The sequence below is a fragment of the Meles meles genome, chromosome 1, assembly GCF_922984935.1.
Source record: "Meles meles chromosome 1, mMelMel3.1 paternal haplotype, whole genome shotgun sequence".
NCBI classification, from domain to species: Eukaryota; Metazoa; Chordata; class Mammalia; order Carnivora; family Mustelidae; genus Meles; species Meles meles.
The window spans coordinates 124,583,289-124,599,859 of record NC_060066.1 but is presented as its reverse complement, the minus strand read 5'-3'; the positions used below and the strand labels follow the sequence as shown (position 1 = coordinate 124,599,859).

General features: G+C 39.1%; 1 protein-coding gene across 5 annotated transcripts in view; it reads left to right on the top strand.

The window, feature by feature from the left end:
• Positions 1-16,571, top strand: part of NTNG1 (netrin G1) — a 352,694-nt gene that overhangs the window by 193,757 nt on the left and 142,366 nt on the right. For all 5 annotated transcript variants that reach the window (XM_045984841.1, XM_045981917.1, XM_045984011.1 and 2 more), the window contains exon 3: positions 10,409-11,049. In XM_045984841.1, coding sequence (XP_045840797.1) covers positions 10,409-11,049 — 641 coding nt within the window. The remainder of the gene's footprint in view (positions 1-10,408; positions 11,050-16,571) is intronic.

Below are 16,571 nucleotides of genomic sequence, written 5' to 3'. Positions count from 1 at the left end.
TTTCACTCAACTTGAACCTTTTGTTTTCTCTAGAAGGGAATCTAGAAAACTAATGAAGAAAACGAACTGTGTATGGGTCACTTGCTCTAAAGCCCACCAATGAATTTTTCTTCTCCAGTTAATCAAACATAAAATCTCCCACCCAGTTTTTAGCAATCTCTAAAATCAACTTCACCTTGTTTATTTAAATTTCTCTCCTACCACCTTGCAGCCTCCCAAACGTTAGGTTTGTCTTCATCTTTACAGACAGACTTACATGATTTATCTTGAATAGATTCCATGACATTTCTGGACCTTAGTTTCTTCATCTGTAAAATTAGAATAACACCTGCCTTATAGGTAATGATGAGGATTAAATGAGAGGACAATGATAAAGCCTGTCTGACAATTCTTAAACATGAAAGTTGTTCAACAATTATTGATCCGTTCTCCATACCAAAAACAGAATGTCTCCCTCACTGATGCAAATCTGAGACGTCTTTGAAAATTGAAACTCTGCCTGCTCTAACTCTTCATCGTGACTTTCTGGCTTTTGTGCTTCTTTTTAACAATACATTTTTACATGTATTATCTGCATATTAGAATATTATTAGCTGCTATTTCATTCCTATATAACCTACATAAAATAGCCCTTTATAATACATTGTCTTATTTTCAAACTGATACATCTCTCTCAATTTTATCTTGCCTCTACATTATAGCTGATAAGAATCAACCTTATTATAAACTAATCTATAAGATCTGGTATAATGCTTGGCACATGATAGCTGCTTGTTGTTTTGTCATTTAATTTACTTTGGTTCATGATGGTGGCTCTGGTAGGCTAACAGTCACTTCCACCATACAAATAAATGAAGATGATATTTATTGTTGATAATATAGCAAGAGTGTTATGAATATAATAAATATTGGTATGTTATTATACATACCACACTCATACATACCCCCTCAGGTGTGAACTTGGATAAGAAAATTTAGAAAAAATTTATTTCAAGGTTGGAAATGCTGAGAAAAGAACATCTGAGGGGAGAAAAGGGAAGGAAATCAATTGAAAAGAAGAAATAGAAAGGAAGAAAAAGAGTTGTTTTATTTCAGTGAGCCCCAAAATAACACCACTTATGGCCCAGACCATGGCCAAGTTTTATGAGCCTGGAGCATATACAGTTCTGGGGGTCCTCTTTTAAAAAGAGAAATGGCAAAACTTCAAACACAAAATTAGGTAGTGGGCCTAAGAAGCACCATGTGGCTCTGAGGCGTAAGCTTCATTAGCTTCCTAATGAATCAGCCTCTGGAGGTAGGTAAGATTTTTTAGGACCTCTGTGAGTAAGAAAGCCACTTAAGCTGCAGCACAATAAATGGACACCACTTCCTTCTTTCCCAACAGACTTGTTCTTCACCCATTTCCACTCACCACATCTTACATTTTTCCAAGGGTTTGTGCCATAAGGCACTTCTATGACCCGGCATTGTAAAAATTATAACCTCCCCATTCATGGCTTCTTCCCTCCATTTTTATTTCATTCTCCATAATTGCCTGAGAACAAATCAAACCCTTGATGTTCAGCTACAACTGTAAACTCAGAAGGATGCTGTGGGTTGGAGAAGTGAGCTAAGGTAGGATGAGGAAAAGATGGCCCAAAGCCATCAGCTGTGACTGATGGAGAAAAATAGGATGAAATGAACACCAGGAAAGGACTGGGACATAATTGTAGTCATGCCATTTGTCTATGTCCTCCAATCTCACCAGAAGTCCCCAGTAACTATATCAATCACACACACAGGCAATCTGTGCTGGGAGTTGTTGGACTTCTTGGTTTTTGTTTGGTTTTATTTTGATTTACCCAGTATATGACATTATACCAATTCATTTACAACATAGGATGCCAGATAGTTCTTTAAGATTGGTGATCTGTTTGATCCCCCAATCACCAGCCTATGGGCACTTCCCTCCCATCTCACTCCATTCTATCAAACCTACTTAATTTATCCTATTTTCTCCTGCATTCCTGCTTTCTTTATTTTTCTTATATTCATAAATTTTTGTTGCATCCTTATTATGTGGTAGTTATTCTCCTCGCAGAACTCTGGTTGGGGGAAAACTAAACAACTGAAATTTAATATGATGAATTGCATGATAATGCATATGGTCCACTGTATGGTACATATAAATACGCATGGGTTGGTGTGATTGATTCATAAAGTGTGAATATGAGTGAGTAAAAACGAAAGAAGTACAGAGGCCAGACCTTGAAGGACCTTACAATCTAGGCTAAGGAATTTGAATTGTGTTCCTCAAGGTGATGTGAAACCCATTAAAAAGACTTAAGAATGTTGCATGATACAGTCAGATTTGGATTTTAGAAAGTCCATGGCAGAAGCTATAAAAAGAGTAGACTGCAAGAGGATAGTATAAAATGGAAAGAGTTCATTTAAGAAGATGCTACAGTAATTCAGGAGAAAAATATTTTTTAAATATTTAAAACATTAAAAAACTAAAGAAAACATTGGCAGTGTGAACACAGCTGTGATGATGGGTTGCATCTAGAGAACTTACTTGGCCAGTAAACCGATTGAGGAAAAAGAAGAAAAAAAGATCATTCCCATGTTTCCTGCTTAGGACATGGAAGAATTTGATGTCATTCTCAGAATCAATAAATACAGAAGGAGGAGCATTTCTAGTACTAACTACTAATTATTGAGCACCGAGTGCATGCCAAGAGATGCTAAACACTTAACATATATTATGTGATTTTTTCTCAAATTAATATCATGAAGTATATATTATTATATTGAATTTAAAGAAGAAGAAATCAAGGCTCTAAAAAGTCAATTCACTTGTCCAAAATTACATAATAGCTAAGTGGTAGAGCTGGAATTCAAACCTAAGCAGACCTAGCCCAGAGCCATGGTTCTTAGAAACGTTACAACAGTGTTTAGCAAATGTGATCCAGAGGTAATCTACATCAGATTCATCCAGGATAACTGTCAAATTAGGCTCCTGGGTCCAGCCCAGTCTATTAAAGTGGCAATCCTGATGGGTGGGGACAGGAGTCACCAGGTACTTCTCACGCACTTTAACATTTATATAACTACAACACTACATACTATATATTACAACTTGGTAGAAGGAGGATGGCAAGTTTTCTTTTTATATGGATATTTTAGTATATGGGGCACGCCACCCAGATTGCCTTAGGGGTGGAGTCCAGCAAATATTTTCAGGCTGGAATCTGACGCTGGGATGGTTTAAATCACGATTCTCAGTGTTGGTAAAGCTAGTTTTGCTGCAACCTCTCCAAGGTGGTTTGGATGAAGTATCATATGCAGGAAAGGTAGTGGAATGGAATAAATTGTCACTGAGTTGAGCTGTCTCCCAGATCCCCACTCCTTTTCTTGTTCAGTGGTTTTGACACATACCTCCAAATTTGCCCCAAGCATAAAATGTTTTTGTGTGTTTTCTTAAAAATGCTTGCAAATACTTTTTGCATTTTATTCCATAAAATGTTTTTAATATATGATTAATTTTGTAGCAAGGGTGAAACAGACACTCCAGGAAGTCACACTGTGTTGTTGGTGACTCTATTTACCCTCAAAAACACCCAGTGCTCTCTCTAGGAGCATGTCACCAATTGGAGGATCATGTGATTGTCGCTGGATAGATCTAGTCTCCATTAGCAAATTGCAAACCTTTTCTTGTAGAATTTCCGTGTTCTTCACAATGTTTTTAACATGGTAGGCAACCGCTAAACAGCTAATGAATGTGGACGGAAGGAGTTTGAGAGAAATACAGTGTAAAAGAAATCAGAATAGACTTACCAGAAACCAGTCATTTTTTGAAAAGTGCCACATTAGGAAGTTCTCTTCATACCTCTCACGGTTAAGTGATCACTTCAACAGAAGACGCTTTGGTCTTCCTAAACTCTCCTACAGAAAAGCTGGAGGCTTTAAGAAAATGGACTTCAAGTGGGTCTTGGACTTATTTTTCCATTCGAAAGAGGAAGGAACCAGTTATTGAGAATCAAGTCAGAACTTTCAGGATCCAAAATGTTCAAACCAATTCTCACAGTACACAATAATGTCAGACTCAGAACAATCCCATCTTCATGATATTTTAATTCCCCTTAAGTTACTTTAACTTAAAATGCTGACTGTCCCACTTCAGCTTTGTGTTATTAACATCTAAGTGTCTGTTTCAAGATTATCAAAAGGCAAAACACAGTACCAAAGATTTTTAAGTAATATTTCTTTAAGATAGAAAATTTTAAAAAGCCATTTCCCTACCCGTTATAAGCGTGTCACCTCACTGTGGTGTTTTTCTGCAGACATTCACTATCTAACTTGGTGCCATCACTATCTACTTCTTCTCCAGTCCATGCGAAGTAATGATTTGGCCTGCTGTATAGGAATCTGTTTTTGTGGCTCCTATGGCTTGAGAGTGTATTCGGTTCCTTCTTAGAAACTTGGTCATCTTGATCTGTGTAGCCTTCACCAGTCTGAGAATCCTGACCATAATCCTCTGTGGGAATTCAGACAGGTGTCTATTATGGCCCATAATCTGCGATATGGCCTATCGTATTCTTGTTGCAGAAAGGTTAAGCCCTCCCATCTTTATTCCTGAGTAAAAAAGTCCACATGGTGTTAGTATCCTCAGGGAGCAGACTGAAACAAGCAACAGCTTCAATCAGGCCTTAAGTCTGTGTCTATGCCAGAAAGAAATCTTTGTGATGAGCAAGGGGCTCCATTAGAAAACAGAACTGTTGGTTTTTAGCTCAGGGAGTTACAAAAACAAAACTCTTTATCCTCTATTATGCTTAGAGTGGCCATATTTCCCGAAGCAAAATTTGGCCCTCACGCTCTGGCAAATATAAAGGTACATTTGTCGCGGCACTTTCAGAATATCTAAAGTTGGGACAGTTCCATAATATTCAAGGCTATATTGTTACTGTGTGCATACCCCACACTGGCACCCAACATGCCAATTAATGGGGCGGGTTGTAAGTGAGATTGCACTGCGATTGGTAGAGATTACTGCCCTTGATGTACAAAGGGATAATGAACAACTGGAAACATGCTGCCTTGTGGACCTACCTGAGAACAGGAAGAGTTTATCCCCATAGCTGTGTGTCATCAAGGACTGTCGGTACTGGGGGTGCTGACACTTACCTTTCAGATTTCTGGAGAAGGTATCCACCATCTTGGATTTTACATACCTATGGTCCTGATTTCTCTTGTTCCTTCTATCGCCAGTAACAAAGCTGTAAGTAAGACCTAGAAGGGACACCTCAGCCTCAGTGATGAGATTCAGCTCTCGGACTCAGAATAGTCTGCGAGCTGGCAGAAGAGTCATAAAAGGAGGGCCTTTCTGTCTTACAGCCAGGCAAGAGCCCAGTTCCAAAAAGGGACTGGGAGCGGGGGTTCCTAACCACCAAAAATTAGACCAATGAAAGAGAACAAAAGGAAACCATCTCCTCAATCCTCAAGATGATAGCCTAGCCCAGCAGTTAAAACACGGTGCCCATGGTTCATCTATCTGAGAGATGAGCAGTAGACTATACTGCCTGTCCCTTTACCCTTTAACAGCCTTGCATTGGCAAAGACAGTGATACCTATTGCAAAGTCAAAGTGGAAACAGGTTGGGAGAGCTATCCCAGGATACTGTTTCTGCTCCCTTTACCTATGTGTCTTTTTTTTTTTTTAAATGTCACTTAGTGATCAAACAAGCAAGGACGCGCCAGATGCAAATGGGTGTGAGGCAGCACCACCTCACTGTTTTTCACGATCAGTGTAAGTGTTAACGCAAATGCTTCTCACCATGACTTGTAAGTACATGCCTACTTGACATGTAACATACAGTTCAGTGACAGACCTCTTAGGAGAATTCCCAACATTTCCAACTGTCATTCCCAATAGTCTGCCAATAAGGTAAAGCTTGGAAGGGGAAGTTCAAAATGGTAGGAACCACACGTATTATGTTAGTACTGCTTATGTAGGGCTTTCTTTTGTAACTCTGAAAGGTCTAGCAGATCTCGGTTGAAAGGATATGCTTGTCAAAGTATCTCTTGCCAGAAGGAAGGTAATTCTATCAATAGACACCATAAAAAAAAATCTCAAATTTTTATTTATCCTTTTAAGTTCTGAAAGCACATTAAGGAAGAATAACATTCCACTTTGGTTACAAAGTGCTAATTAATAACTAACTTCAATTCTCCCAGAGGTAAAATATTAACATTGTTTTTTAATGAAATTAAGCATCACAATCTTCATCTTCTAATTGTTATAAAAACATTTAGCAGCAATATCTGTTTAATTATTTAGGCATCTCTTAATGGTGTAAATATTATCAGCGCAGTCATAAATATTTTCTGCTTTGTCCATAGACAATCAGTTAAGGATCTGTTGCTTGTAGGACTTAAATTAAGATCTATTTAAAGCTGCCTGCTGGCCACAAAATAATTACTTACACTTGCTAATGCCTGAATCTGTTAGATTTAGCTTCAAGAAGAGTTCTTTGCTTTCACAAGTAGGGGAAAGTTATTTTTCTTATAGAAATTTCATTGTTAATGGTATTAGGGAGGATTAGGGTGGGGTTGAAGTTGTTGAAAATTTAATTAATCTAATCCTTTTAACAGCAATTGTTTTCATATTGATGATTCTCTGTAACAACAGTATTACAGATCACACCCATATGAAATATTTACACGAACTATTTTAGCATATAATCTCTCCTCCAGCTTTCTCTTTCTAGAACAGTAAGGTTTCCAGCTCGATCTTCAGGTTTCTCTTTTTTTCTTAATCTCTTACTACAAATGCAGGCTTTTTTCTTAAGGGACCAAAATGAAATCTTTTTTTTTTTTTCTCCCTACTAATTTTCTCTCCGTATCATCATCTCTCAGTAAGTTATGTTAATGGTCATCAAATCATGAATCTTCTAAAAGAGTATGAGGGCTATGAAATAAAAATGGTTAAATTGATTTTGGGGAGGGATAGGGGGATCTATAGCCATTTGGTATAGATTCTGATTAGAAATGATTTGTTTACTCATCCATTTCAATAAATTGCTATGCTGTTGAAAGTATCACTAAGAGTAGAGTCAGATGAAGGACAAAACTGTCATTCTGGTCAAACTCTGATCATCTCCGCTGTAAATTGGGAATTGTTCTTAATCTGCTCAAATGTCACATTATCCAGGAGAGACTTTCTCTGACCTCCCAATATAAAATTACAGTCAGTATCTCTCCTCCAACACCATTCTCCCCTTTAATTGGTTTTATTTTTCTTCAGAGCAGTTACCACCCAGTAGCATTATGGCACATGATGTATTTGTTTCTTTAGTGCATCTCCCCCAACTAAAATGGAAGCTCTGCTGAAAGCCAGGACTGGGATTTGTTTAGGACTGTATCTTGAAAGTCAAGACAAGTACCTTAAATATAGTAGTATAGTGGGCAATCAATAAATAATTATTGCATGCATGAAACTTTTTTCTCATTTTTCAGGTGCCTAAAGCACAAGATCAGTGCAAAGCAATAAAATTGTCTCCTTGTCCTGGCATGCATTTTGATGGCTGACAATTTGATGTAAATGGAAGCATTTATCCTGAGCTGGCTGTCCTGCTGAGCCCCAGTGGAAGGGTGTCCTTGGTGAACAAAAGCAGAGGAGTGCTTTGTGTGGCCATGTCTTCATTAAAGGACTAAAACTTTGAGTTGTGCAGGGCTATCTGGCATCCACACGTAATACAAAGAGTAATACAAAGCAGAGTATCTCTAAGGATGTTCTCCAGAGCACCACTTCTAGGGCATAGAAAGAGGGGTTACTAAAGTGAAAAGGAGCTCTATGGTCAATTAAAGGTTCTGAAACTAGGTATTACATGAAGCTAAGGAAGCTTCAGGATATCTCAAATGTATAATGCTCATTTGGGCTCTAAAACTCTTAGATTCTTCCTTCCTACTACCAGTCTGGTTTCTAAGACCATCACAAGTAACACCATTGACTTGAGAACTGAAAAAGGTCAGGGCAGGGGCAGGACACATGGGTCTTGGCTCAGTCCCTTACTCACCTTTTTATATGACCGTGGGCAACTTAGAGAACACTTCTCTATGCCTCAGTTTTCTCTTCTGTAAAGTAGCAGAAGAAAGGATTACCTGGGATAATGTATATAAATGGTCTGACCCGTAAGTTCTAAATAATGATAGTTATTATCAACACATTTTACCAAATGTGGCAATGAATGCTTTTTAGGTAGATATCCTCAAGTGTATTTCCTAAGACATAAAACCATATATGGGTTTGCTAGGATCCATCCATACCCAGAATCAGCCTGCTATGTCTCCCTCTCGGTCTCAGTACCCTATCCCCCTTTGAGAAAATATGCACATTGATGGTAAAGTCCAAGAAATGCCATCTTCCAACATGACTTAATACAAATGTCTAATAACTCACCCTGGTGTATCCTGCAGAGCTGATTTCCTGTGTTTTGATGCCCTTGACCTCAGATGAAGATGCTTTTATCAGGAGGAAGGTGGTAGCATCCAAGTTAATGATTGTGCAGATGGCTACATGCTGGTCGATTTTGAAGTGACCATATTTTTTCAGTAAATTTCAACTGAAGGTGTGATTTGTGTATATCTGACCCCTTCCAGTAAAATGTGCATTTACATATATTTAGAATTTATAAATCTTGACAGATTCCACAATATTTATAGCCCTCCATAAAAAGCCTTTGCCAGTTTTCAGAGCTTTACATTTGGCTCTCGTATGCTTAAGAGAGCTTAAATAATAATAAATTTGGTGATATATTCCACCTGGAACAGAAACTTATTTTCCCCCCTTGGCTCGTTTTGAAGGGGATACTATAAATAGTGCCACAGACGCTGGGATCAGGAATAGGCAATTGAAATTCGAGAGAGAAGTACAGAAACATTTCCATTATCACTGATGCCTTGAATGTATTTTTAAAACAGTTCTGTTCCTCAAATAATGTACCTTCTCTCCTTTCTCCTACCCCATCTCAATTATACTTAAGTCCCCCAAACCTGTTGCCAGCTTTAGGATTCAGTTGCACTAATGGGGAAAAAAAGAGTGAAAGTATTAGCTGACATAGAAATTGCCTCTAGAGAGGCCAAAGCAATTCTCCAGTGTTCATCTCACATTTCACGGGAGTCAGCTGGTAACTGAACGTAGAGGTCTAAAGTGTAAATTCATTATTTGAGACCCAGCTCATGCATCCTACAGGTATGATGAAAAGCTCTCAGTTTATGAAAAAGAAAAAAAAAAAAGTCTAATTGTAATTACAAGAGAAAGCCAAAGACAATGTCAGAGGGTCGATTCTTTCACCCATCCATGCTTATAATTACCCAGTAGAGGATTAGGGAGAAATGTCTGAAGAGTTGACTCCAAATGATACCATTTATTTTCTTAAACACAAAATAAACAAGAATGAGGGAGCCAGCTGTTTGCCGTGGACTCATCTGATGAAAACTGAAAGCAGCCATTAAGTGTCGCATAAGTGGTGTTATTACTTGTTGTGATTCAAGATTTATTTCCAGCTTCTTGTTTGAGAGGATGGTGAAAGAGACAGCCTTTGTCAGGGGGAAGTAAGAGTAACAGCTGACATCCCTGGACAGCTGACTGTGGGCCGGCACAGAGTAACACATTAAGTGGCTGTGGCGCATACGTCTCATTAAGTACCGGATTTTCCTGTCCTCCTAACGTGGAGCACGCCCCTGCCCCAAGTCTTTCCTATGCAATCCCCTTGCCTCTAGCTAATAGGATGGCAGATGTTTGGACCAAGCCCCAGAGCCTGTAGTATACCACATTTTAATGATTTGTGGTGAACAAAGTAAATGCTTTAAGAACAGGCTTTATGAAGCAGGGGGCCTAGTTAAGTATGATGGATTTGAGGCAAACCAAGAAGAAGCTGAATGTGGTAGGGGTTATTGTTTCCCAAACAGGGCACAGGTATCTACGGTTCATTGCTAATTCTAAAGGTTTGCTTGAAAAATGACTTTTTAAAGAACTGTGCTCTTGAGGAACGTCCTTGAGGCATGGAAGGATTTCCTTGCTTTTCTAAAGCATCTTTCTGAGAGGACGCCAAGGTATTGAGCTGTTAGATAGTAGCTCAGTGTCTGTGTGCTTCTGGGACCACATTATGGGTCTAACACATATGGGATAAATAAACTATTTTCATTTCTTAAAGCCCATGGAAGGAAACCAGATAAGAAAATTACCATATTGCCTCAGTTTTTTTTCAAAGCTTTTAAAGAGGAGAATCCAGTGAGGGCAAATAAAAATGATTACTGCAAACAAGGTCCCACCCTTTCCTTCCTTCCTAGCCTTTTACTCAGCAACAGCAATGGCAAGAGTTGTGTCAAACCAGTGTCTTGATGCACCCTCTTCTGTTCTTCTTCCATAGGGCAACCCCTACATGTGCAATAATGAGTGTGATGCAAGTACCCCCGAGCTGGCGCACCCCCCTGAGCTGATGTTTGATTTTGAAGGAAGACATCCCTCCACGTTTTGGCAGTCTGCTACTTGGAAGGAATATCCCAAGCCTCTCCAGGTTAACATCACTCTGTCTTGGAGCAAAACCATTGAGCTCACAGACAACATAGTTATTACTTTTGAATCGGGGCGTCCCGACCAAATGATCCTGGAGAAATCTCTCGATTATGGACGAACATGGCAACCCTACCAGTATTACGCCACAGACTGCTTAGACGCTTTTCACATGGATCCCAAATCTGTGAAGGATTTATCACAGCGTACAGTCTTAGAAATCATTTGCACCGAAGAGTACTCTACGGGATATATGACAAATAGCAAAATAATCCACTTTGAAATCAAAGACAGGTTTGCATTTTTTGCTGGACCGTGGCTACGCAATATGGCTTCTCTCTACGGACAGCTGGATACAACCAAGAAACTCAGAGATTTCTTTACAGTCACAGACCTGAGGATAAGGCTTTTGAGACCAGCAGTTGGGGAAATATTTGTAGATGAGCTACACTTGGCACGCTACTTTTATGCGATCTCAGACATAAAGGTGCACGGAAGGTAAGAAAACATCTGTCTGACTGGAATGAGAATGGTTGTTCAAAGAAACTGCCAGTATGTTGGTTCCATAGCTTAGAAAGACATGAGCCATTTTCTACTACAACATTTCCTCAGGAACACGGTCTAGAGCTAGGTCTGGAGAAATTTGAGACCCTTCTTACTCAGCAGCAATTTGTGATCCCAGACTCTGTCACTGAACCTGAACCTGGCAGAACTTCTTAGAATTTAAACAGAAGGGGAGGGAAAAAAAAAAGAAAAAAAGTAGCATCTTATTTCAGACGAAGGAACTCCCTAGATCAGGGGGTGGTTTAAATCTTTAAGGCAGTGAAGCCAGGAGGAACAAAGCCAGCTGCTCTTTAAAAGATACCAAAAAACAAGAAATGCATCTTTCCATTGTTTTTAAATGTCAGATAGGATTTCAACATGGTATCTCTCTCCGTTTACATTTCATTGCATTGCACAAAGCACAGTTTCTGAACTGTGAGTTATATCCCTTTAAATTTATTAAATCAGAACCAAAAGCGCTTAGGAAGCACAATGCATTTGTTAAAAAGGAGTGAACTCTGCTTTTCAAGGTTTTCGTGGTTATTGCCTTAAAAAGATATGCTGCCACTTAAATATGGACCTGAGGCAGGCTCCCTTCATTTTGGGGGTCAAATACAGATGGACCAGAGTTTAAAACCATTAGCGGTCACCGTCAGGCATATCTTTGGTTTTGATAATACATCAGAGACACACTTGAGCAAGTTTCCAAGAATTTTGAGGACGCTTTAATGAAAAACTCAGGTAATAAGAACCGGGACCTCCAAGGTAGAGCTGTTCAACCAGATTTCTTAACTGTGGTATGGTTGGTAACCAGATAACCAACTGATAGGAGTTGAAGCATGAAGTAATTGGTTGAGAAAACTAAAAATCAGTGAGGTATACAGCAAAATGGAAAAAAGAGAAAGCAAAGCAATAATCATTCTAAAAATGCTGAGAGAGCTTCGAGTCAGAATAGATGAGGTTAAGAATATAAATGGCCCATAAATCACATAGGTCTCATTAGGCAATCCTAAAATTTAAACAAATACAGCAGGCTCCATTAAGTGAATTGGCATCCAACATTCCTTAAGATAGCCCAGTCCTCAGAAGCTGGAGAAGTGTTGAGACTCCCTGGTCTTTCTGAGAGTTGACACAACTTTTCTTTTTGATAATAGTATTGTATCTGTACAGTAGAAGGAAGGAGAGGCCACTGAAGTTAAGGTGAAAGTCATAACAGGCACACAGAATGGAATGGTGGGCATGACCTCAGTGTGGTAGAGGTTTCAGATTCTGAACTACTTCTGAAGTAGCAGGAACTGGATGTTCCTCTCGGAAGAGTCAGGAGTCTTTAGCATTGGAGCCTCTTTAAAAACCGCTAACTAAGATTTTGGCGACATACGATGAAGATTTCTTGAAAGCAGAATAGTATTTCTGAGGGGAGTAGGCACTGGTACAGCACTGAACTTGTAGGTTGCAGGGTATAGAGGAAAGCCTATGGATCAGCAGGGCACAACCAGGGGACAATCTGGAACTGTGGCCTTAAATATGAATTGGCTATCTATAGTAAAATGTATCCATTATACTCCTAAATATTTTTGTAAGTGATCATCAGTTTCCAGTTCTTCTTCTTGGGGACTATGATATATAAAAATGATGGATGTTGATATTATTAACCATAGCATTCTACAACAAAGTAACAAGTATTCGGTTCATCTACAAGAATAAGTGTCAAAATTCATAAGCTGAGGTTTGAATTTGAATCCTAGTGTGATCTTCACTGTTAGATAAAATCATCTAATTCAGTTTTCCTGCAGTTTGAGATGTTTATAATCCAAGCCAAAATCCTTAGAGTCCAACTTCTGCAAACATTGTCTCCTCTTCCACTGGTAAAGAAGGCAGTTGTGTGAAGCTTTTGGTTGGGAAGTAAACATTGTTGGAGCTTATTTGTGTTACTGCACATTCATTTTTTTTTAAAGATTTTATTTGTTTATTTGACAGACAGAGATCACAAGTAGACTAAGAGGCAGGCAGAGAGAGAGGAGGAAACAGGCTCCCCACTGAGCAGAGAGCCCGATGTGATGTGGGGGTTAATCCCAGGACCTTGGGATCATGACCTGAGCTGAAGGCAGAGGCTTTAACCCACTGAGCCACCCAGGTGCCCCTGCACATTCATTTTTGTTTCCTCTGATTATTTCAAAAAGATGGTGTAAATACGCTTTAAAGTGACAGGAATTTTTATGCCTTCTCTGTGGGGGTCAAAGATACTATCCCTTAAAAGTGGCATGTTAGAAAAGTAGACTCCCATCAGATTTACCACTTTTCTTTTATCTATGATCCTGCTAGTACCCTTCAACTGCATCTCATGGGGTCTGCGGAAGTTGCAGAAGACATCGTCCCTTCTCTGGGACTCACCTCTGCCGTCTTTTCCTGTTCACCAGTCAACTGTAAGCTAGTGAGGAAGCAACTGGGCAAGAGGGAAAGGTCCAGTAGAGATGAGCTCCTTCCATAAGGGCCCCCTCTGTCACTTCTAAACTCTGTCCAAATTCCTCAGGGCAAAACTGATGCTGGCATGTACCATGCTAGGCACCAGATGGCTGGGGTATTTTTATCTTAGGGGTGAGACTAAGGAAGCAAGGCCTGACGGCTCCGGCGTGTCTCCAGCTTTTAAGTTATATAAGGGAAATGGAGGCAGTAAAGAGAGTGGTTGAGCCGCCCCTGGTGCATGAGCCTTTCAGTACAGAAGCTGATCTATACATTTTTACCCTTGAAAACTTCAGTAGGATTAGTGGTCTAGGTTGTCTGTTTCATAGATAGCAAATCATCTGTAGAAAGATTGAATATTAATTGATGATACGCAAAGGAAAGTTCTAAGGGTTCCTATTCAAAGACATCATCAGTAGAAACTTTCCAAAATATAACAGGCCTTTATCTCCCTCAACCCTCTCTCTACCATCCCTGAAATGACTGCAGCATTTAACAAGCCATTATGTGAATATATCTGATCGTTATAAGGATACTTTTAGACTTCTTAGTCTACTAATACCCACACCATAATGTGGGAATTTGCGTGAATTATTTGGGGAAAGTGGGCAGCTATCCATAAAAGATACAATACAAGCACTGCAAGATTTTTCAGCTATGAAACAAACACAGGTAGAGAATCTTTGAATTGACAATGAATTCCAATTCTCAGCTTCTCATGCACGTGTGCACACGGCCTTTGTGTTTCATACGGGTACTGTTTGGTGTAAAAGTTATGTTTTGATTGTTATTAGAAGAATGTAGCATTTATGTTCCTTTTAGCATGCCACACATCACATACCTATTTACTGGTGACAAAAACTATAATCCCATCATAAAAATTTTATGCCTCTTTGGCTGCATACTTACTTTGCTTCCATTTACTCCCTCTCATTGTGTATTTATTAAGATAATGGAGGGAAAAGAGGAAACATGGCTGTTGGCAATCTCAGCGACTCCATAGTACTTACATTGTTCAATAAACCTAATAATCTTCATGGACTAATTCTGACTTATGGTTGTCCTACTTCAGTAAATCAGGGTGATTTTCTCTAGTGAATAATAGAGGAGTGCAGTGTGCCAGTACCTTAATTAAAGAGTGGCTCTCTTAGTCTTGATCTCATTTTAATTTACAGGGTAATACTACAATAATATCACTAATGGAAGGTACATTAAAGGGCATCAAGTAGCATTAACTGTATTAAATTATGGTACTTGTGTTAATTAACTGTTGAAGCAAGATGGTTCTAATGGCCAAAAAGGTCGTCTAATGCATAAATAAAATCTACCCAGATGAGAGGTGAGAGGAGAAATGAAGAGTAGATATTTGTTCTGAACATCTTTTTATGCAGACAGGGAGTTCAATTCATAGGCTGTTAAATATAGATAATGTCCAAAATGTTTTCTTAGTTACACAATTAGAAATTTTGATTTTTAAATATTTTGTTTCCTTCTAAGCCTTCCATAATTAAATTAGTTGAAAAGTTGAACACTATCTTTGTCAGATGCATAGGTTTTGTAGTCTATTAACTCGGCATTATTTATTGTTTCTTTGAGATGAACAGTTTCAAGGAAGCAATGTGATTTATTATAATAATTGTTAAATCTGAAAGACAAACGAACATTTGACAATGTGCTCATTTATCTGTAAGATGTGCTACCAGCAACGTATCAGGCTACTGATTTCAGACATAAGATAATAGAAAACTTTTTCAATCTCAAAAACTTTAGGATGGAATTGTCAGAACTTTTCTCAGTGACCTAGAAAACTCTAACGCACATCTCCATTACTTGCCTCATTACACAATATTTCTGAACATAATTATCAATAATTTTTTCATAATTTTTATCATAATTTTTTTCTCTGTGGTGTTTATTCATTTCTTACCCCTTGCTGTGCCAGCCCAAGCACCTCACAGGTAGTTATCTGTCCCTTCCTGTTCAGAATTGATTTTGTCTTTGGTGCCCCATTGTTTATCTCCAAGATAAACAAGATAAACTGGGACAGATGCTGGCTTAGATGGTGGGTATATAGAGATGCACAAGGCATAGTCAACGCTCTCAAGGAGCTGAAACCAGAATGGCAGACATGGGGGGAAAGAAAAGCACCTTGGGTCCAGTGCTTTTGCCATGTGAATGTGATGACAGGGAAGGCTCTACTAATATAATCTGCAAAGCTTTGATGAGGATGTCACACTTGCATGGCAACTTGAAATCAGTGCTGTGGAATGCCAAGTAGCCAGGGTGGAATGGCTGTTCTAGGTGACCAGTTATGCTTAAGAACAACACAGCCTGTTAAGGAAATCCAGATAGTTGAGAACTGGCCTGAGTGGACAAATCCTGGGGAAGCCCTTCCATCTTCTCTCTGTGGATCTTCAGCATCTCCAAGAAGCATTGAAGGATTCTGGCATCTTGGCCTCTGAGCTCCCCATGTGCTAGGAAATCTAAAATGATGTGGATTCTCGTAGAGCAACGAAGTGCAGGTGAGAAACATGGTAAAACAATGGTATTAGAGGATATTTCGGTGCAGCTGTAGTTAGTGAGGAACTGCATAAGACAAGGAGAGCAGCACATGGCTCAGCAGGAGAGCAGCTGTAACTCCAAGTCCTGATGCCCAAATGGGGAATCCAGAAAATCTCTCTAAATCCTCCAAAAGCCATCATCACATAAGGGTTTGAAAGAGCTATGTACGAAGTCAATAGGACTTGGTGACCAATCAGATTTTGAGTAAAGAAGGGCTGAAGGAAATACTTTGGTAGGAATCCCAATGATGAGTCCAGTCAAGGATTTAAAAGTACTGCTCTGCTGTTGCAGAGAGACCTTTGAGATAGAAGTGTAAGTTTGAAAATTACCATCTTCCTTGTGATTGTTGAAGTTCAGGGAATGGAGGACAATGATATAATAGGGTGTTTTCCCTTGTAATTATAAACGAATATGGTCACTTATAGAACATTTACAGGACTCTGGAATACTGTCAA